At 32.1% G+C, this 22,877-nt stretch overlaps 1 protein-coding gene across 1 annotated transcript in view; it reads left to right on the top strand.

The window, feature by feature from the left end:
- The window catches only part of RNF217 (ring finger protein 217), a 139,525-nt gene that overhangs the window by 89,397 nt on the left and 27,251 nt on the right, over nucleotides 1-22,877 (top strand). Inside the window, exons 2-3 of the mRNA XM_074309949.1 lie at nucleotides 1,481-1,714; nucleotides 14,708-14,872. Of these exons, the coding sequence (XP_074166050.1) occupies nucleotides 1,481-1,714; nucleotides 14,708-14,872 (399 nt within the window). The remainder of the gene's footprint in view (nucleotides 1-1,480; nucleotides 1,715-14,707; nucleotides 14,873-22,877) is intronic.

Here is a 22,877-nt window from a genome sequence, read left to right as displayed (position 1 = left end):
AAAAATGGTGATGATCTCCATCCTTGGGGTGTGTCAGATAAAATGCAATGAGCCTATCATAATGAAGAAAAGCTAATTCCTGCTTATTGACCCTGTCCAATTTAAACCAGTTTCCAATTTAGCCCCCTTTATCAGGACTTTGCAATTAGATTACTTCCCTCTTCTGAAAGTTGAATGGTCACTAGTGCTTGTTATTCTACCTTACCTTGAAACTTGTAAAATCTTGTGAAAAAGAAACTTTGCATATTTCTCACACATTTTGCCCTAGAGTTTGCTCATCTTCCTTATTTTCAGACTACTATCTGGAATTAAAATGTATTATATATATTTTAATTGTTATAAAAAGATCTAAGTAATAATCTTTCTGATGAACCTTTGTCATCATAAGATTGAACACAGATGATATTTATTTCATAACAGATTGTGTTCTAAAAGTTCATTTGGAAGCTTTGGAGATAGCCTACAAAAGCTTTTCCTAATTCTAAATGTGCCTAGAAGTGTTGAATTATATTAGTATGCTATTAATTGCTATCAAACCAAAGCATAATTTACAATAATATTCTTGTGGGAAAATGTTCTCTGAAGTCTAACATAGGATGTCAGGAAACTATGTATCTCTCTCTTCCCATGCTTCTCTAGGTATCCCAGGCACATATTTCCTTGTGCAGAATCTCACCAATTGAGCCCAAGCCCTTAAAACTGGGCATTTGTTTGCTTTAGGCAAGATTTGAGAATCATCCCTTTTATTCCATTCCTTTTGCTTTAGACCTCTTCTATAATATATACAACTTGACTTATCAAAAAAATAATCCCTAAATATTGCAGAAAACAATTTTCTCATTTAAAATATTTTGTGATCACTTCTCCCTTTTAAAATCTTCATTAATATTCATTTTATTAATATTATTGCCAGAAATCAAAATTATCTCACTGTAGCAAACTCAGAAGTCCAACACTATCTCGTTGCCTTAAAGTAAAAATAGTAAGAAGTATTCTCTTCAAGTTGTCGTAGGTCTTACTTCTGTACTTTTGTAAAAATGCTCCATTTTTATCTTTTGGAGCTTTAAACTGGAATTTTCAGTTTAATGTTACAATGTAAAACTAGGTTCATATTTGCAAAGCTCTGAAGCATATTCTCTCTACCTTCCTTTAAGAATTATTGTGGGTGTCAAGTTTGAATATAGTGACTTTTAGGAAGTCATAATGATGATTTGTTTCTCTTGTGTAAGGCTTTGGTTTAGTTGAGATGTTTGTGAGTTGAAAGATGTGATGCTGAACATGGCTTAAATTTTAACAGAAAATCTTCCAAGATATTCTGAAAATACCAAATGTCTATTATTTATTATGACACTCGGGGACTTTACATATACTCTGTGAGTCTTGATAGATGAAATAGCTATCTTTTATTTTAGCCACTGCTTTAGCTTTGTTTTTAAGAAAACAGCGTGTAAACTTTGTTTTTTAAATGTCTTTTACATAGGTTCAACTTGGCCAAGCAGAAATCAAATGCCCTATCACAGAATGCAATGAATACCTAGAGGAAACAACTGTTCTCTATAACCTGCCACATGATGATGTCATCAAATACAAGTACTTCTTGGAACTCAGCCGTATTGATTCCAGCACCAAGCCATGCCCTCAATGCAAGCACTTTACAACCTACAAGAAGAGAGGACATGGTCCAACCCCTACCAAATTGGAAAACAAATACAAAGTGAGCATGCTCACCAGAGCTATGGATTAAATGTCACATGATAGGAGCAGCCAAAGTAGGACAGCATGTGGTGGGCATTAAGTGGGCTTTCTTCTCTTACTGGAGCCTAATGTAAGCTATGTTTTAGAATATGGTTTCTATAGTACTATATCCCTGCATAAATGTTCAGGTCCTACAATAATTGCATGTGTTCATGGATATAATCATGGTTATATTTTATATACACAGGTTTCAGACACTATCCATTTTACCTTAAGATCAAGAATATATCATATATACAAAATTAAAGTTTACTATTTAAAGAAATAACAATTTACAATGTTGTAAGGTTTCTTGAACCTACATATGCTAGACTATTTGCACTGGTCTACCTGTGACTTAGTTATTTTGACTATGGCCAGAGTAGTAGAAGGCTTTTATAAACTTTATGATGTTTAAGTAAAATGGCAAAATGAAGGTTTCTTTGTATTTTAAGGTAATTTTTAGAACATCCTATGTCTTTGGAGGAGTTATAATAGTCAAGTGGTTTAAATGGAATTGTAATTTGGCAGATAGTTTTCTCCAGTGTTTCAAGATTGAGATGGTGTATATATATATATATATATATATATATATATATATATATATATATATATATATATACACATATATATATATGTATATGTATATGTATAGTGAATTTGTAAGGGTCATTAAGATCTCATCTGCCTTTGAAAATGGGACCTATAATAAATAAAATTATTTAGACAGTTTTAGTGCTTATCTAGTTAGTCTAGTTATAATAGTTATTATTGCTTAATTATGACATCTGTTGGATGATTTTATTAATTTATTCCTCAGTAATCCCCAGTAATTGTGGTTTTTTAAAAAAAATTATCTCTCTCTATATATATAATCTAGATAAGAATAAAGCTATGGTGGTGATTTAAAGCAAACAACTGAATTAATATTACAAGAATAGTTTTTCTTCAACTCTGACTTAGAAATCTTTTATTCTATAACTTTATTCATATTTATTTTATTATGATTAATTTCCATGATAAATACTTGAATTCTGCAGTTTGCAGCATTTAAATGACTTCCTAAATTTTAGAACCTACAATGAAGAGTAAAAATTCAGATCCAGTCAATTTATGACATATACTTTTCCAACTATTTGATAGATGATTCTTATTAAAGAAAAAAACTTGAAATTTTTGTTTTTACATAAAGAGATCATAAGGAGAGAGATTGTTATTAACAATTATAATAATAGAATTTTGCAAATAATCACTTCAACTGGGACTACTCAAGTCATCTTATGGTGGGAATAATTTCCTAGTTTAATTATTTATTAAAAGGGAAATATTGAAAGGGCAAAAGGTACCTAGATTCCATTCACATTTCTAGAAGCAAAAATTCTATTGAATTTTATTGAACTTCTTTTTTTAATAGAGTTAAAGCCTTTTGGTCTATGTGTTAATTGACTGATAACCTTCCTCCCCACTCCTTTTAGAACCCAATAAATGTTCTGTGGGGTAGATGAATGAAAATGAGATTTAAATAAAGCCAAACTTGCTTTATTTGGGTCTAGAAATTTTTCTTCTCCGTAAAAGAAGGTAAATATGCTTTCAGATTGGAAGGAACTAAATACCACTTTAAATTTTAAAAATTTGTCTATTTCAATATTTATGCAAAAATTTGAAAAATGCAGTACAACAAGCAAGAATAGTGCATCCTTCATCAAATTGAAATTGCCAGAATATGAGAGAGATAAAGTTTATGAGAAACTGCTTGAAGTAGCCATTTCATTCTTTGAAGAATACAATATAAGAAAATTTGTTGATGAGTTCAGCTATCCCTAAAGAAATAGGAGTCTTACTATTAAGGCTTTTGCTATTATTAATATAATCAATTCCCCAGAATATTTTTTCCAACCAAAGAACTTAGTATAGTTTCCAAATGTATAATCCATTCTTTGTACAGCTAAATATGTAAAATGGGTACATAGCAATAACAATATTTTCCAAACAAAATAATTCTATAAGATTGTTTAATAAGTGCCAAAATTGGGCACAAAACACCATACTTGATGTAGAGGGCTGGAACTTTGGAGAAGGTGTTAACTCAGTGTGATTGATGAGATAATGATTTTCTAGTTCTCATATATCTAGCATGATATCATGATATAATCACTCTAAATTGGCTTATACTCAGTATGCTGTAATGATGTAATAGTAATAGGGTATTTAAGGCTGAGAAAACCAGGGACAAAGTCAGACTCAGACTGAGACTGTTTGAGTCAGACTATGATAGACACAGACTGTGAAGGAGACAATAAAGACTTTGGCCTCTGTTCCTGGCCATTCTCAGGGTAACTATCCTGCTGAGACCAAGGTCCGTCTGGAGGACCTCCAGAAAGCTACTCTTATTACACTCTTTATTTCCATTTCTATCCCCTATACAGATACTCTATTGTTTGCCATTGATAGGAAGAGAAAAATTAGTATGGGGACAGACTTAATCTATTTAATGAATTCAAAGTCACAGATATAGCAAAAGGGCATAATAAACTTACCTTCATTCCTTATAAATGGATAGACTTGGGAAGTTCTAAGCTATTAATACAGTTTCATTACTGATACAATATATTTCCAAGTTCTTTAGAGTCCAACATTATTATTATATTTTTGAGACTAGCTCTCCACTTCTTACCCGGTAAGTACAGCAGCCAAATGAATCTAGTCCCAATACTGAACATCGTAGGAGCTTTGACCCCCTTTATTTTCTGACCCCTTTTTAGGCAGCTTGATGTTCTACCCTGTCAACTTGCAGGCTCTCATTATGCTGGTGTCAGATTTAGTAGGGCATAGCTATTGCTTATCAGAAATCCAAATGGTTTTACCTGCTTCAGCTTCCCTAGTAGTAAGAGTCTTAGCCCAATATCACTAATTTTTTTCCCCCCTGAGGCTGGGGTTAAATGACTTGCCCAGGGTCACACAGCTAGGAAGTGTTAAGTCTGAGACCAGATTTGAACTTGGGTCCTCCTGAATTCAAGGCTGGTGCTCTATCCACTGAGCCACCTAGTTGCCCCCCAATATCACTATTAATTAGTAGTAAATTACAGCTGAGAGCATGGGATTTCAGCAATATTAATTTGTATTATAAGGCAATGGAAATAATATTTAACTTGCTGCTAATGGCAATCTACCCTGCATCTCTTGTATCTTCTGAAAGCATTTTAAATCTTGTTACAGTATTTCTATCAATCAATCCAACATGTTTTGTTTTTTCTAACTTATTTATAAAAAATGAGGTATTGAGGATATACCTTACGTAATAGCACTCCTTAATCATACTATTACTACTAATTCCCACTATAGCATCAGAAAACTATGTTATGTCTCATAATTTGACTGATCATCCAAAGTACAATCTGGATAGGTAGCTGTTTCAGTTGACTATCCTTAGAGAATTCTTCTTATTTCAAGTGGAGACTGGCAAGTATCATACCCAGAGGTTTTAAAGTTCAAAAAATGGTTCCAATGTGTCACTTACCATTATGGCCATCATCCCTTTTAAGGAATTCCAAGAAGTAGATGGTATGGTGCCAGAATGTTGGATATGTAGATAAAGTGAATATCGGAGTCATAGCCTTCTCCTTCTAGGGTTTGGCTAGCACACTGAGTCCTTCTTAGGATGAGACTTTTGCAGCATGTGAATTGTAGAATTGTAGGGGTGAACACTGAAACTAAGGATACTAGGATTCTGAAAGGCATGAAACCGAAGGTATGATAAGGATAGGGGCTTGTTATCTGGATTCAAGGGACCTGGCATGTGAGAGAATTGTTATCCATCTGTGTTCCACCCAACTCATTATTTTAAAAACTATGTTTCTGGGCTTGAGGAAGCAAAACATTATTATGAAAGTTATGTTGTTTCTAATTCCTATAAAAACTTATTTAAAGCTTTTAGTGTCTAAATTTTGGCCATCTAGGAATGTATCTTTCATTTATCTTATTGTTTCTTATGGAACTTACTGCCTACTCTGATACTGTTTCACATATGATCATGTATTCACAAACCCAGTTAGTGTAGTTGCATAGGGTAGTTTATCATTTAGTTCTGTTATTCTTTTGAAGCCATTAATATAATAGCTTAGTTGTAAAATAGTTATGTTTTGAATATTTGTTGAGATTGATAGTGCCAATTCAGTAAGAACTTGAGTTCTGTGTTAAAATTATGTCAAAATATCAAAATCTTGACTTCCAATATTTTGCTGTTTTAAAATAATATTTATTATTATAATTATATCAATATTTTTATTATCTGGTATTGTTTTGGGGAATTTTGGTTTTTTAATTGTTTAAAAAATGTGAAATAAGATATAGCAACAAAATATAAAAAGAGTAAATAGTACACAATTCCAAAGTACATCAAATAACAATAAAACAAAACTCTTAGAGATATAGGCTTCATTCTTCCAACATCAGGAAGAAACTTCTAATAAGTAGACAGACTTCTCATTGTATTCTGAAAGTCAATAACCCATAGTCTTTCAAGGGAAGGAACTTCCAGACTGGGAAGTTTTTCCTGAGAGAAGCTTGCCTTTCGTCAAATCCAAGGTTATTACCTCAAGTGTAGGATTTCTTGGTTTCCCTGTGATTTTGACTATGCTGCCTCTGGTACCAAAAACAGTTTCATCTTTCTAATAAAAGCCATGCTAGCAGTCTGCTACTTATTCTTTCTTTATAAAATTCATAAACTCTTTTTCTCAGCTCTCACTAATTATTCTCTTTTGAGAGGGGAAGTAAACAGAGAAGAGGTTACTATAAAAAAGAATGAAATATATTTATGTAAAATCTTAGGGGTAGTTGTATGTCTCTCTTTTGGTCCAAAGAAATCCCTTTTTTGTATTTGATTTGGCTCAGGATATTTAATAATTAGATAGTGTTAAGTGGTACAAAATAAGTTCCACTTACGCCTTTCTCTAGTATAATTTAGAAGTATAATCAGTGCCATAAATAATTCAATTTTATTAAATTCATCTTCAACTTCTTTTCCCCAACATATCAAAAAAAAAAAAAAAAAAAGCCTGAAAAGGCACAAAATTGTTCTTTGTCCCATCTCAAACTGAAAAAATGAAATGTCAATAAATATACCTTTTTTGGCATTTAATAAGTACCAGTGGTGGTCCAAGCACTCTGTTGGGTTCTAGGGATACAGATGCAAAGATGAGACATCCCTTTTGCATTGTACTAGAACCTAGATTCTTAAAATGTGGTTTGTGACCCTTTATGGGGTCTCACAGTTAATAAGGGAATTGCAAAATTATGATTTATTATCATTAAATGTTTGATTTGTATACTTGTTTTCTTCTGTATCATAGATCCATTTGCTAGTTTAGAGAAACTTATGGGTTACTTCTGAGAGTATTGTTTTTACAAGCACAAAATAGAGTACCTATTATTCCAAATTAAGCCAATTACATTGTAATAGTGATCAAGGTTTTTTAAAAGGTCATGTGGGCCCCAAGTTAAGAACCCTGTACTAGAGAGATACAACATATTCATAGATAGATATATACAAAATAAATACATAGGGAATTGGACAGAGACATTAACAATTGGATAAAAACAGGAAAGAACTTTTGAAAAAGGTGACATTAGAGCTGTACTTTGAAGGAATCTGGGTATTCCAAGAGGTAAAAGTGAAACATGACAGCATTCTAAGCATTGGCTGATAGCCTGAATTAAAGCACAAAGGCAAGAGATATAATAATGCATAGGGAACAATAACTAGACTGTTTAAAAATTACTTATACATTTTCAGATCCCAGATCAATGGATTTAGCTGTTTTAACTGGCACACTTTTTTTTTTTTCTTTTTTTTTTATTGGGCTTAGATTTCTTTCTGACAAAAGGTTTGATAAATATATACTACCCATTTGTCATAAATAGAGCACTGGCCCTGGAGTCCAGTGGACCTGATTTCAAATGTGGCCTCAGACACAATGCTTCCTAGCAGTGTGATCCTGGGCAAGTCATTTAACCCCAATTGTCTCTCAGAAACAAACAAAAAAAACCCCAATATATATACTAGCTATTGGTGTTGATATTGATATGGGAAGCTATATGGTATGCTAGATAGAACTGGATTAAAAGTAAGGAAGACCTAAATTCAAATTCTAGCTCTAGCACATAGAGACTTTGTGGACCCCCCACATCCACCCCTCAACAAATCAATGCTTTAGACAGCTGCTTTCTGGGACTATAAATTGTAGAGAATCTGCAATGATCTGGTTGCATTGGTAATAGGAAGTTTCTTACTTGGCACTCCCTAAACCAAAGAAATCTCAAATCTGATTTTTCAAAAAAAGATACACATATACAATGTGTACATACATATAATTTTCCCCATAAGTTACTCTATGCCTTTTTACTCTCTCACTTTTCTCTAATATAATCACTTTAAATTGATAGTGTTTACAAATCACAAATCAGCATATGTATCAACCCTCCAAGGTCAATTTAGTTTTTGAAACACTTTGATTCCTTTAAAGATTAATGTATCCCCCAACATCAGGGAACTGACAGAAAACAAATGTAGATGTTTAAATGACTCTTGCTAACAGATTTATAAAAGAGAGAGAGATGAAATAATTTATCTTGTTTCAAAGATGTCAGCTGAAATAAACATTGTGTTATGTCTGTTAAGCTTTGTGTTTTACAGTTTGTATTTTGATGTTGCATATTAAATCTTGTTAGGGATACATTCATCTACATTCACTAATGACTTATTTTACTAACATAAATCTTGGCTGGCTTCTCCTTGTCTTAGCTACAAGTATTTTGTGAAGATTTCTTACTTGTTTTTTTTTTATTTATTAAAAATATTCCAGTTAGATATGGAACAAATAGCCAGATATTAAAATTCTTCTTAAAATATTGGCCTTTTGTCTCATCTTAAAAAATAATCCCATGTTGTTGTTGTTTCTTTAAAGATTCTAAACTTATGCTCATTAGGTTTCAGCTGGCAAATATAAATTTCTAACTGGTTTTGGGGTGAAACATGTATAATTGAGGAGCATCAGACTATTATATCATCAGACATCAGTATATGGGAACAGATCAGAATTCCCACTTGCCATTTTCATTCGATCATAGATTTAGAGTTGGAAAAAACATTTCTTCAATTTATTAATGAAGGAAACATGGCATAGAGTAGTTAAGACTTGGCCAAGATCACACAGCTAGCTTGATCCAGGATTTGAAAACAGATTTTTTCTGACTCTGAATCTAGTGTCCTATTCACTGTGCCTATTCAATTTCTCTCATGCTTTATAAGGTGTGGACCCATTCCTTCTACTGAAACTGAATTCTTGAAAGTTCAGGTAAATCAGAAAGGCCAAACAGAAAGAAGCAACTGTAAGCTGAGTGTCCATGGACATTCAAAATGCTATTAAAGAATCTCTTTGCTTAAAAATGTGCTGGTAATGTAACAAATCATTCACCTTGTAAATCTCATAATTTTATTCCTTGGCCTCTGTGAGCCATCTCATTTGTAGACTATTAATTACCCTTATAGGAGAGGCTTCAAGTAATCTCAAAGAGATTGGTATATCAAAGTTCTGTTCTGGATCCTATCACTCTGCTTTTAGGTCACAACCCTTCACCACTCTATCCTATTACTGTGGATTATTTTGTAAACAATTTTGTTTACAAATCTAAAGATTTTTAGAAAGAAGAGGGTAGAGCAGCTAGTGTTCAGAGAAATTGGTCATCTTAAATTGTATATTTAAATGCCAATATAGAATGGCATGTTTTACATATTTTTTTTCTCCTTGACTACATATTCATATGAGTTCTGGGACCTCAGAAAACATCTAATTCTCATTTTTACATATGTGAAAGCTGAGACCTAGGGAGACATTTATTAAACTCTTATTGTGTGGTAGTAACTACAATAAAATTGCCCCAAAACAAACAACAACAACAACAACAAACAAACAAAACACACTCTCTGTTCTCAAGGGATCCTCCATTCTAATAGGGGAGACAGCATATGAATAACTATTTTGTGCAAACCAGGCAAATACACAATAGACTCGGAGTAATCTTACAAGGCAGGGTTTCTTCAACTTTTTCCACTCTTAACTCCTTTTTACCATACAAATTACTCTGGGTAGATAGTTTTATAAAATAGAGGCACACGTTAGACATTTAGTGAGGATAAATCACAATTTCATGGACCTCCATTCACTTATGCAACTCCATTTGGGGTTACAACTTACAGTTTAAGAAGCATTAAGATCAAGGAGAACTAGGAAAGGCTTCTAGCAGATTCTGGAACTTTAGGCAAGATTTGTAGGAAACCAAAGAAGTTTGGAAATAGAGATGGAGAATTCCAGACATGGGGAAAAGCCAATAAAAACATTTGGACTCAGAAAAAAAGGTGCAAAGAATAGCAAGGAGAACAGTAGCACTGCATTACAGTTAATATAGAGGAGAATAAAATGTAAAAGGAATGGAAGGGTAGAAAAAGATGAGGTTATGAAAGGCTTTAAAAGCCACATTGTATCTTAAATTGATCCTGGAGAGACAATAGGGAAGGAACTTCCGGAGTTTATTGACTAGGAGAAGTGATATGGTCAAACCTTGCCTATATTCGTTTAGCTAGTAAATGTTTAAGGCAGAATTTGAATCCAGGTCTTCTGACTCCAAGTCCAGAATCTTAGGCCTTTAGTTTTTTCATGTATTGATTATTTTCATGAAAGTTCCAATAAAATAAATATCTCATTTGAACATCAAATATGTTAGCTTTTGAGAAGCTTCATTCAAGCATCTGTAATTTCATCAGTGTGCTTTTCAGCAACACACATTGCAACCCCTCTTCAATGTAGTAGATTTTTTCTTTTTTTGAGATTTGTCATAACCAAAAATTTCATCACTTTGTAGCCAACCTCATGATGTGTGCGTTTCAATTTACCTTATGCTCATATAGTTGGTATTTATTGAATTCCCTGGCTCATACTCAATCTTGCTAGTTTGGAAAATAAACTAAGACTTTTTCTTTGCTTTCATTGCCTTTGAGAACCTTGGATCATGTTTGTGATATGATGAGATATCAGAGTAGGTCTTTAATGGAGAAACTTTTGAGTTAAGTGTGTATTTCATTGGTTGTTTATATATCTTTGATACAATTTTGATTTTTATAGTAAGTCATTTTGGGTCTTCCTGAGGAATAGATTCCATACAAATGAAATCAGTTTTATGAATTTTCTTTATTTTCAGATTTGCATACTAATTCTCATCATCATAATCATCAAAGACTAATAGTTAACAATATTAACAAATACATGGTATATATATATATATTTTTTTTTTAATTAGTTTTTTTGTATTCAAAAGTCAATTCCTCTTTGGAAATATGGTAATAAACCTCCTTCTTCTTACTGTCCCACTTCATATTCAATAGGGTGTTTAAGTACAAAATTTTCCCTTAGGTGTTTTTAATTATATATATATGGAAAAGATTTCAGTAGATCAGTATTCCACTTTAAATCTGCATTTAAATCTTCTTTACACTACTTCTGACAAGTGGTCATCCAGCCTTCATTCAAAGACTTCTAGTAAAAGAAAGCTCACTATATTGTGAACTAGCCAATTACACTTTGTGCTAGCTCTCAGATAGAATTTTTTTTCTTTATTCAGGCTCCATTTGCCTCAATCTCTGTTCATCATTCCTAGTTCTGTCCTCTGATTTTCAAAGCTAACATTTTGTGGTTTCACATGTTTTGTCAGAATTTCTCAATTAAATTAGTAAACCAGGCTCTCTGCAAAAACTACAATATAATTTGTTTACGGTGAATGGCATCCTATAAAGACACATTCATTTTGGTTAGGTTTCTGGAAAAAAAAAATCTTAGCAGGAAGCAGTCACAACTTAAATTCTATTCCTTAATATTGCTTCCTAGACCCTGTAATAGAGGTCAATTAGAATCCTACTGGGTTTATAACCTACATTCATATCTCTTGTATTGATTACAGTATTGCTTTGTAGCCCACTCATTAACTGTTAGTTTGTACTATCTGATTATGATGTCATCTCAGTCATTCATCTTAGTCATTCTTAGTATGTTTTGTTTGCACACACTGGTATTATTAGATCAATCAAAGTCTGTTTATATTTGTTCTCAGGATCTGCCAGCCATGTTTCTGGAAAAAGGTATGGAGGGCAGATTTATTTTTCAAAGCTTATAGTAACAGAAAAATAGAATAGTAGAGGAAAATGATTTAAAAATTGGGCAACAGGCTATGTTAAAAGTTCCTCCTATTTTAGACCCTAAAGGTTTTTCAGAATTAAGTTTTATATGGAGCATTTTTAAAGAACTACTTGTTATAAAGGAAAAGCAACACAACTATCTTTTATACTGTTATTGAAATAAGATCACTGAATTTATTTTTTATGAAAGTAGTCCAAAATATCCTTAACACAAATCTCCTTCTATTGCATGAACTTGGTATGGAGGTGCCTGTCGATTCTCAAAATTACTGCTAAGTGAGTGCAAGTCCTAGCCAGTTCTATCAACTTTAAAAAACTCCAAGTACAAGTCAAGTGATAAATTGTATCTTCTATCCAAAAATCAGTATCCCTAAATACAAAAAAGTAATTTTTATTTAAATGTTTCATATTGAGCAATAATTTTTAAAGCTTTGTCAGTGTGAAATTACACTTTTTTTTTTTTTTTGTCAGTGACAAAAATTACAAAGTGGTCTTCAGTTCCATGAGGATCTTTCTCCTTTCATAATTGTAGTAATTCAGTGGGCTAAAAATTAAATTGTATTACATGAATATAACCATTACAGCTATTGATATAACTTTTTCCTAATAACCCAAAAGTGATTTACTAAAAGATTGGAACCAATTATATATTGACATTATTTTTTTAAAAGTTTGTTATTTTCAAAACATATGCATGATAATTCTTTCACCATTGACCCTTGCATAGCTTTGTGATCCAAATTTTCCCCTCTTTCCCCCCACTACCTCCCCTAGATGGCAAGCAATATCCAATATATGTTATACATGTTAAATAATATCTTTACATTATTGTTACAGTTGATCTTAGTTGTCTGTGATAACTGACTTCAAAGCTTATTTGCAATCCACTCTGCCAGGTTGCTTGCAATTCTCCCCTTGAAACTCTCTAAAACTTTTCAGTTTTAGTGAAGTTGTTAATCTGCCTTCTGAGAGAGGGAGTTTCTCCTCAGTAGTCATTACACCAATGGAATCCCATCCTCAGACCCTCTCCAAAATGTTTTAGATTTTTTTGTTTGTTTCTTTGTTTTGAATGGAAACATAAAATAGGAAGTTGCAAATTAAAGGGAAAGTTCTTAGGCTTTTCTCAGAAGAATGATAAAAGAGTAGGCAAAATTAGCTTCACTATGAACCTAAACATTACACACATTGCACAGTATATCCTTATGACACTTTCAAAATAAACATAAATAACAATACTAACTTGAAGGTAATTGCAGCTTTTGCACCAACATCAATTGCATAAGTAAATTCTACTCCCCCCCAAAAAAATTGGCAGGATACTCTGAATTGCAGAAAAGCTGGAAAATATGGTTTGTAATTAATAATAAAGATGGGGCAAAAGCATATAAACTACTCAGACACATCACATCTGTATATCTCAAGTTGTTTATTCACAAAAGTTGGAAAGCATTGAAATCTTGGCTTAATAATTTATTTTTTATATTTAATGTATTTTAAATGTTTATTATTTACTTCTGATTAACAAGCATTTATTTTGTCTCCTTGCTTCCCTTTCCCAGTTTAGTAACACACAGAAAAAGAAAATATAATAAAAATGCATAGTAAAACAAAACAAACTCCTACATTAGCATTCTTTAAAAATGAGATCATTTCACTCTCCAGTGCAGTCAGAGAAATCACTATATCATAATGTTAAGGACAACTTTCACTCTGGAGCCAACTTAAATAATATTTTAAGAAAAAAAAAATTTCATATAATTAATATTCTCTAACTTCTCTGTGATGGCATCCTTTAAATTCATGCTTTAGGTGCAGTATCTATTCATGTGATCATTTTCTATTTTGCCTTAAGTACTGTTGAATACATGCTAAAAATGAAGCTAGTTTACTAAATTTTATTCTGAAGCAAATAGTATGATAGTTAGTTGAACATTGCCCTGCAGTGGGAGATAATGGTTTAAGAGTGTGATCAGAATTAACAAGCACCATGTTTAAATCCTACCTCTGATATTCTGGTATTATACCCCTAAAAAGTTAACTTCTCAGGCCCCTCAGGCAGCTCTCACAGAGCAAAAACAGCTGCTGATCTTCATTGATACAAGGATTCTCCTCAACTGCAATCTCTCTAATACCTGTGAAATCAGAGGTCTGCACCAATTTTTTTTTTTTTTAAATGGTGCTCATGTGTTTTCCTTATATTTAAAAAGGCAGATGCCTGACAGGCATTGGCTTAGTGCTCATAAATCATCCCACACTTTAGGAAATATAATTGCAGTGTTTAAAGGATCTATTCAGAAAAATATTAAAGTAGAAGGTACTCCTATTTAACAATTTTAGAATCTGCTCTAAGAAATGGGCTTGTCTTGTAGTTCTAGTCTATTCCCCTTCCAGATGGTTTTCAATATGGATAAATTATGAGGCACTGGGGAGATTCAAGGTCTGCCTAAATGTCTTTTCTAGCTTAGATTTAAGATTGGAAAATTATGTGGAGTACAGCACAAATTTTAGAACTATCTTCACTTTCCCCCTAACAAAAAGAAGTGTTTCCCCTTTGAGCCATATAATATTAATGTACTATTATGGAGTTTGTTTGAAGTAAAAGTTATTTTCTTCAGTTTCTCTTGAGTTAAATTTGTTGGCCCCTTCCCACCACTTTCCTTCATTTGTGAATATTCTATATGGCAACTAAGTTAATTGTCACTGTCCCTTATTTTCCTTTTGTTTTCACAGATCCAATGCCCCATTTGCCAATTTGTCTGGTGTTTTAAGTGCCACTCACCCTGGCATGAAGGTGTTAACTGCAAGGAATACAAAAAAGGAGACAAGCTATTGCGTCACTGGGCCAGTGAAATTGAGCATGGTCAGAGGAATGCCCAAAAGTGTCCAAAGTGCAAGGTGAGTTAACCTCTAAGAGAGAGATGGAATGAACAAGACATATGATTTACCTTATTTTTACAATGTGGAGATGTTCCTTTGTACTTAGTCCAGTGCCTAATACATAGTAGGCACTTAATAAATGTTTGTTGAATTGAATTGATAAAAATACTATTTCAGAAAGAGGTTGTAATAAATCTAATGCTTCTTTTTAAAAAAGGAGAAAATCTACTTCAGAAATAAAAATATCAATTAAAAATAGAATTTTGTTAAAAGAATAAGCTTAATATTTTTGATAAGTTTATATATACCTCCTAAAATATATTTCATTTAAAATAATTTTATACTGTAGAAAGTTTATTTTAAGAAAGTTTATATTATTCAAATAAGAAGATACATGTATTTTTCTTCATTTCTTTTCTATTAATATAAATTTTATGGAGGATACAATCAAGCTGTCATTAAATTTTTTTGAAGAGAAGAAGAGAATAACTGTTTATCAAAAATTCAAAGATAGATCTCAATGAACTTTGTACTAACTTTCATATAAGACTAGAAAGAATAGAGAAAGGTTAGGACACTTTTCTGTCAAAGTTAATTGATACTCAGAGGGTACAATTAAAAACCACACTTTTTTTTTTTAAAGTGGAGTTTTATAAGTAAAATTTTAAAAAAAGAAATGTAGAAATAGGTATAACAGGCATAATAGATAGGTTCCCTTTAAAGGGAAATAATTAAATAAGAATTAGGGTCTGAGGCTAGAAATTTATTCATACCTCAGTCTTTACTGGGGTAACTCTTATCCACAATGTTTTCTGATGAACTAAATTTCTCTGAAGGCTTCTTTTTCCCAGTGAACTTCAGAGCTCTGTCTTGATGCTTGATGCATTGCTTCTGCCTGCTTTGAACTTTGCCCTCCTGATTTTTACTTTTATTTTGTTTTTACTTCTTTGTCCTTCATCATATCCTATGATGAACTAACTTAACTACCTCCTCCTACATGAGAGCTCTAGTATGATTCATGTCCTGCTTAATGTGTACTGCCTTCTATGCCAGCCTGAAATACTTCCTGGGATGAAATATTATTGTCTGAGCCTGCCCTGTTCATGTTCCAAACTAACAACTTGGTTCTTTGCACTAATTCCTGCTAGCTAAGAAGAAGCTCAGATAAAAGGAGAAAGATAAAAGTACAAGCACAAAATGAAAAAGTTTTCCATGACAGGATAAGGCAGAATTTTTACAGAAAACTTAGTTAAAAAGATAAAGTACAAGCAGATAAATAAAAAGTGAGGATACCAAAGTTAGATAGAAAAATCTAAATTTAAAAGATTACAAATTTCTCTAAATCAGTATTTCCAGACAAAGGATATTCAACCAACACTTAGCTAAACTAATATAGAACTTTGTGTCTTGCCAAAAGAATATGGAACCACAAGAAGTTCAGAATGGTTCCAAAGAAAGATAAAAATCTTGAGAAAAAAGTTAGAAGGAATGTGGCAGGATGTATGGAATCTATTGCAGAAATAGTAAAATAGAAAAACTTTAATCTTCAATGGTAGGTCTCTTCAAAAAAGCGAAAAAAAACCCCAACAAATATGGAATACAAATATCTGTACTGAAATGAGAAATGAAGGACAATATGAAAGAAGAAAAGCAAAAGGCAATTAAATTAAAAGAACATATGATTTCTAAATAAGTAAAAGTCATGGAACTCAAAGATAGTCTGTACAATGAACCATTGATTTCCCCAAAGAATATGACATATTGAAAAAAATTAAACGTGATAGTACAGCATATAACAAAAGGAAGCTGCTCAGAACTGAATACAAAAAACAAAACACAACTTCAAAAATCCATAGTCTACCTCTGAGAGTGGGGGTGATGCACTTTAAGATAGAGAATGGCTAAAACATAATAGTTCCAATGAGAAATAGCAAATTCTGTAATAAACCAGTGAAGTTAATTTCAAATATAAAGGGATGGAAAATAAAATAATACAAGACTAATTTGCACTTACTAGAAATCTCTGAAGAAAATGAAAGAATATATTTCAAAACACAAAGGAGCTCAAAATGCAACCCAAAATGATAAATCCTGAAAATCTGAACCTCACTTTTAAAGAGATGAGATATTAGATTAAAGAGAAACATTGGGAATAGGTGGAACAGACTGGCCAGATTATTTGACTTGCAATCACCCCCAATAGAAGAAATCTAAGTAAATGGGAATACAACTTTCAAGGAAAGAATAGATAATGAAACAAATAATAGCTAGATGGAAAAAAAAAACAGGAAGAGAAACATCAATGGCATTAGAAAAATTTTTAGATGCAACTTTAAGAGATTGGTTTTTTATAGTGTACAGATAAAAATAAAAATTTAAATTTAAAAATAAGAAAAATAAATGGCAGGCCTTCAACACAGGTGCTAAATCTTGCAACCCTACTACAGGTGAATTATTCCGATATGTTATGTAATTATAGAATTGGAGGATGCATGAATGGGGAGAGGGGACATGTAAGATAAAGGAAAATGTTTGAGGTGCTGAAATCAAGTCCACAGATAACAAAAGAAAAGTTCAATTACAAAATGTTACCTGGAAAAATATTTAGCTTTATGACTAGACTGTGCAAATATGACAAAAATGGCAATAATATAAATATTAATTTACAGTTGTAATGCTATAAAACAACATGTGTTGAGATGATTTAATAAAGAAATGATTTAATAAGGAAAAAGGATGGTTTTGTGAATGATATGCCACAGTAGACCACATCTTGGATATCACACAAGTTTTGAAAAAAGAAAATGCAAGATATCACAGTACTCACTGTTTGTTGATTATAGCAGTGTTTGATTTAGTAGAGCAAAATTTGCCCTTGAAGGTTTTCTTTCAACAAGGCACATCCAAGGCACAACAATGCATCAATTTTTTTAAAGGATACAAGAAATAATCTTGTTCAACAACCTTTTAATTGTAAATATTAGTCAAAGGATAAAACAGAGATAAACATTTACCAAAGATGTTTGCCATTATTATGGCGACAAGCCAAAGCAGAGTTCAAGTTGAAGAGCGAGTACCTATTGATGGTGAGCTCCTTTAGATGCTCCTATTTAATCAGTTCAGTAAGTGTTAAGCAGCAAGTGTTAAAGAGGTTCTTCTTTCCCTCATGTTCTGTATCTAAGTGTATCTAAGCTAAGTCCTATCATTTTTGCCTCCACAGTCTCTTTCACAGCTATCCTCTTCTGTCCAGTCATGCATTCCCCACTCTAATTTGGTCTTTTATCACTTTTCAGCTGGAGAAAAAAAATTCATTATAGAGAAGGAAAATTGAATAACAATTCATATATATATATATATATATATCAAGTTATATAGTTCTTATAACAAGATTATGGGGGAGGGGATGGACTCCTACACTGGTTTGTTTCATTTTTCAGATGTGAAAAACAAAGGGTAAAATGTTTCTATAAAATTTCTAAATGGAAGAATTATAGTGAGCTCATTATTAAATGTTGATTTTTTTTTACACTAACTTAATTTGTCATTTTCATGTGTGTATTTTTGCTGTTTAAGGAATTAAGCAAAAATTACATTTCCTTAAATAATTCTATAGACTTGGGTTTAAAAATAGGAACAATCTAAATTCTGTTTAAGGCAGTTAAGAAAAATTGAGTTCAAAACCAGCATCAGACAATTAGCAGTAAGATTAGTCACTAAACTTCCACCTAACTCAGTTTCCTTAGCTGTAAAATGAGAATAAGAACATCTACCTCCCAGAGTTGTTGAGGATAAAATGAGATAATAGTTGTAAAACATGTAGTTCTGACACAGAGCTTAATATATACTTTTTTCTTATTTTTTTTCCTAATAGAAATAGTATCTGTTTTTCTTAAATGGATTGCAAAATTCTCCAAGACAAGACTATTTTTAATTCTTTGTATGTTTTATTAGTTGTTTTTGCCTCATACCATTAAGCATATTGTCTTTAATATATCAACTGTATTTCAAAAAATTCTATATACTCACTTTAATCAATAAAAAAATGATTAGGTTTTATAAATGTCTATACAATATGCTACCTTTATCAGATTCAAATTCCTCTTTAATTAGGTCAGGAAGGGAGCAGTAGGTTAAATTAATAGGAGACATTTCAATAGTCATTCAGTCTACTATTGAAGATTTCAGTTTGGCCTTTGAGAAAGAATTAGTCATTAACTCTATTATCATAGAAACTAGAAATGTAACAAATAATGCATCTAGGATTATCCAGGTCAAACCCAAATGCAGGCAGATACAGAAAAATAGCCACCCAAGGGAGGAAGCAAGTTTCAAGGAATGTCACCACTTGCAAGAAAAGAATTAAACCAGCTACACAATTAAGGATGTTGGTCACCTGATGTTGCAAGTTAATTTTCACATGTGCTCCATTTTCTTCACTACTTTTGAACTGTAAGTTTAATTTGTGTTCATTTTATCCATATTTATTGGGGAGTGTGTTTAAGACTTTTGAGGGGGATTAAGTTTCTAAACACTATTTTTTCTATGTCATTTTAGCAAATATCTTTCTAAAAGTTAATTGATTGATTAGCTTATAATAGGAAATATATTAGTAGGGGGTTATGAGCAAGAGTATTAGACAATATTATAAAAGTATTAGAAACCCAGTCCCTGAAGAATACTCCTAAAATGTCAAGAAAGTAGTAGCTGGGGATCTGACCTATCAATGTGAGTGGGACCTGGGAAATTGGAGTGGAGGAATATGCAACACATGAGGATTCAAAAAAAAATTTTTTTTTTTTATTAACTTGTTATTATTCCAGGCCCTGATCCATTGGACTGAAAGCAGTGTCATTGTAAAAATATTCCATAAGGCTATTTCATCCTGATTCAGCGTGATCCAAATAGCAATTATCCAGTAAATATTTGAATTTGCAAATAGGGTAGTAATCTGAAAAGTTAGTCCTAGGGCTTAACTATTCATAATAATGACATAAAAATAGCATCTGGTCTATTAATCATTACTCACCACTACCACCAGCACCCCTAACCCCACATACAAAAAGCCCAACCTTTTTTTTTCTATTATATTATAGCTTTTTATTTACAAGATATATGCATGATAATTTTTCAGCATTGACAATTGCAAAATCTTTTGTTCCAATTTGTCCTCTCCTCCCCACCCCCTCCCCCAGATGGCAGGTTGACCAATACATGTTAAATATAAAACCCAACTTTTCAAACATAATCTATATTTATGAAAGAATTATGGGAGAAATAATATACTGTAATTTGTATTTAGAATTTAACAGATCAGATGTCATTTGTGAGCTTTTGAGTGTTCTGGTGGATTGGATGGATTTGATCTGATCTGATATTGTCTAAAAATTTCAAATAGAACAGAAACAGTACTCCTAAATTATCAGATGCATTTGGGAAGACTTGTTTTATATGTTCTTAATTTTTCTTTTTTTAATAGCACTAAACTTACAAATGCTGGGGGGCTGTAATCATAAAAGAAAATTGGCATCCTTGAGAAGGAACTGAATTACATATATACCTAACTCTAAATTTATGGTTTGAGGATATACCTTTTTAAAAAAATATGCTTTTAGGGATGTTAAATATTATCAAATTGTTACCTTTGAAGATAAACTCATTTCCCTTAGCAGTAGTCAGCCTAATTATCCAGTGGGTAATCAGAGATCACAGATGGAACTTGGTTAGCTGGTAAGAAAAGTAACTGCTTTTATGCCACATTAACCTTCTCCTTGATAGTTCATTATTCTTTCTTATGTAGAATAATAGCATATTTCTATACCAGCAAAATGTATTATAATTAGTAATAATACCATATTGTGCTAAGAAAATAGTATTTTTTAAATAAAATTTTACATTTTATGAAATTAAAAACAATTTTTGTTGATATCCCATATTTTTCCATCACCTTAATTTCCCCTCCTTAATTCATTCATCTCCCTCTTTAGTTCCACTCCCAAAGAGACATCCTTTTCAACAAATAATAAAAACAAAAAAAAATGTTCAATAAAATCAATGAACACATCATCCAAGTCTTAGAGTATGTATAGTGCTACCTATCCATATCGTCAAAGAAGGGAGGGGATATACATGCTCAAATCTCTGTTTCAGGGTATTAGTCTTTAAAATTACATAGAATTGAGTTTTGATCTTTTGTTGTTGTATTGTTTGTTTTCATTTATACTCATGTGAGTCATATGTATTGCTTCCCTAGATTAACTTTTTTACTTTGCATCACTTCATATAAGTCTTACCATCAGATATGTATTAAATGTTAAAGCATGCCTTCTCCTGTCACAATCAATAGATCTGGAGTTGGAAAGACTTTTAGATCCTATCTTACTTCAATCCCCTCACTTTGCAGATGATGAGACTGAGGCTCAGAGGAGTTAAGTGATTTGCCTATGTGTAAAACAACATAATTTAAGGATTATTCAGCTAGTACATATATGAAGCAGCACTTGAATCCAGGTTTTCTTACTTACTAGTTCAGAACATTATCTATTACCATCATGCAAGACTTGGGGATCCCGAAAACATCAAAATCTATAGAGTTACATAAGTATGCTTGCAATATATGCAAGAAGGTTATATCATAAAATATCTCATTAAAGTTTACTCATTACATTTTCAGAAAGATCTATGTGACCAGACAATATTTTTGAGAGCCTACTGGAAGTGAAATTTATTACAATGTGCTATAACAAAGAGTAAAAATAAATATGAAAATGTCCCTAAAACCCTTTACAAATCATTTATATAAATATGTATAAATTAAAAGTGCAAATAGAATATACATTCAGGATCTTAGTATGCTACAGGTCTATAAAGGGAAGAAAAACACATTGTTAACTCTTTGTCTCAGGAAGATTTCGACTCCATTTTCTATTGTTTCAGGAGCAGTTATAGAGGAGAATAACTGATCATAATTCTGCAAGGGTATTTAGGAAAATTAGGAAGTAAGCTCAGATCTTTTCGATACATTCATGATTTAAGGTAGCTAGGATTGGCTTGATTTAACTGAGCAAAAGTTCTTAACCTTGTGTGTGTGTACAGTGTGTGTGTATGTGTGTGTGTGTGTGTGTGTGTGTGTGTGTGTGTGTGTGTGTGTGTGTGTGTATTCTGGATTCCTTTGTCAGAATGATGAACTCTTCTCAGAATAATGTTTTTAAATGTATAAAATGCACAAAAAATAAAGAAATCCAATTATATTGAAATAGTTATCAAAATATTTTAAAAACAACAGTGACCAATTCATGGACCCTAGAATAACCCTGATCTAAAAAAAAGAGACTATAGTTGTAATAAGAGTGTGCTATGAGTGTGTCTCCCTATAAGCCTTTTTTGTAAGACTGTTCAGGTATTATAAAAATATAAAAACCTGGAAATAATTGAGAAGACTTTTGTTGGTGATGTTAATCATCAGTGCCATCTACTGTCCAATTTAGATTTAGCAATGATTATTCACGAGTCACTAGATGAAGAACAGAAAGGGAATTTAGAATTCCTATAACCCAACCCTTTTATTTTAGATAAAAGGAAAGTGAGGAAAGATTTAAACTTCAGTTAAGTAACTTGTTCAAGATCATATACAGGGAGTAAAAGGCAGAGCCAAGATATTTATTAATTTTAAATAAAAGGTGTGTTGATGTTAGTCAAAGAAATCTTCAGAATGTTGGAGGAAAGTCAATAATAATAACAGTAATTTACATTTATATAACACATTAAAATTTGCCAGGTGCTCTATATGTATTATCTTCCATAATCCTGAGCCTGAGAAAGGTTAAGAACATTCCTTCAGTCACAGTGTGAGAGATAGAATTAGAATTCAGATCTTTATGCCTGCTAGACAAGTCCCCTTTATTTCTCTTGCAGCTTTGATTTTGGTTTTACAGACCTTGCCACCATGCTTCAGCCTCAGTACCTGGGGTCTTCTTACCATGGAACATATCTCTACCATTGAACTCTGCATACCCCTTCTGAGGAC

Source organism: Sminthopsis crassicaudata, chromosome 4 (assembly GCF_048593235.1).
Source record: "Sminthopsis crassicaudata isolate SCR6 chromosome 4, ASM4859323v1, whole genome shotgun sequence".
Lineage (NCBI taxonomy): Eukaryota > Metazoa > Chordata > Mammalia > Dasyuromorphia > Dasyuridae > Sminthopsis > Sminthopsis crassicaudata.
This window is presented reverse-complemented; position numbering and strand designations above follow the sequence as displayed.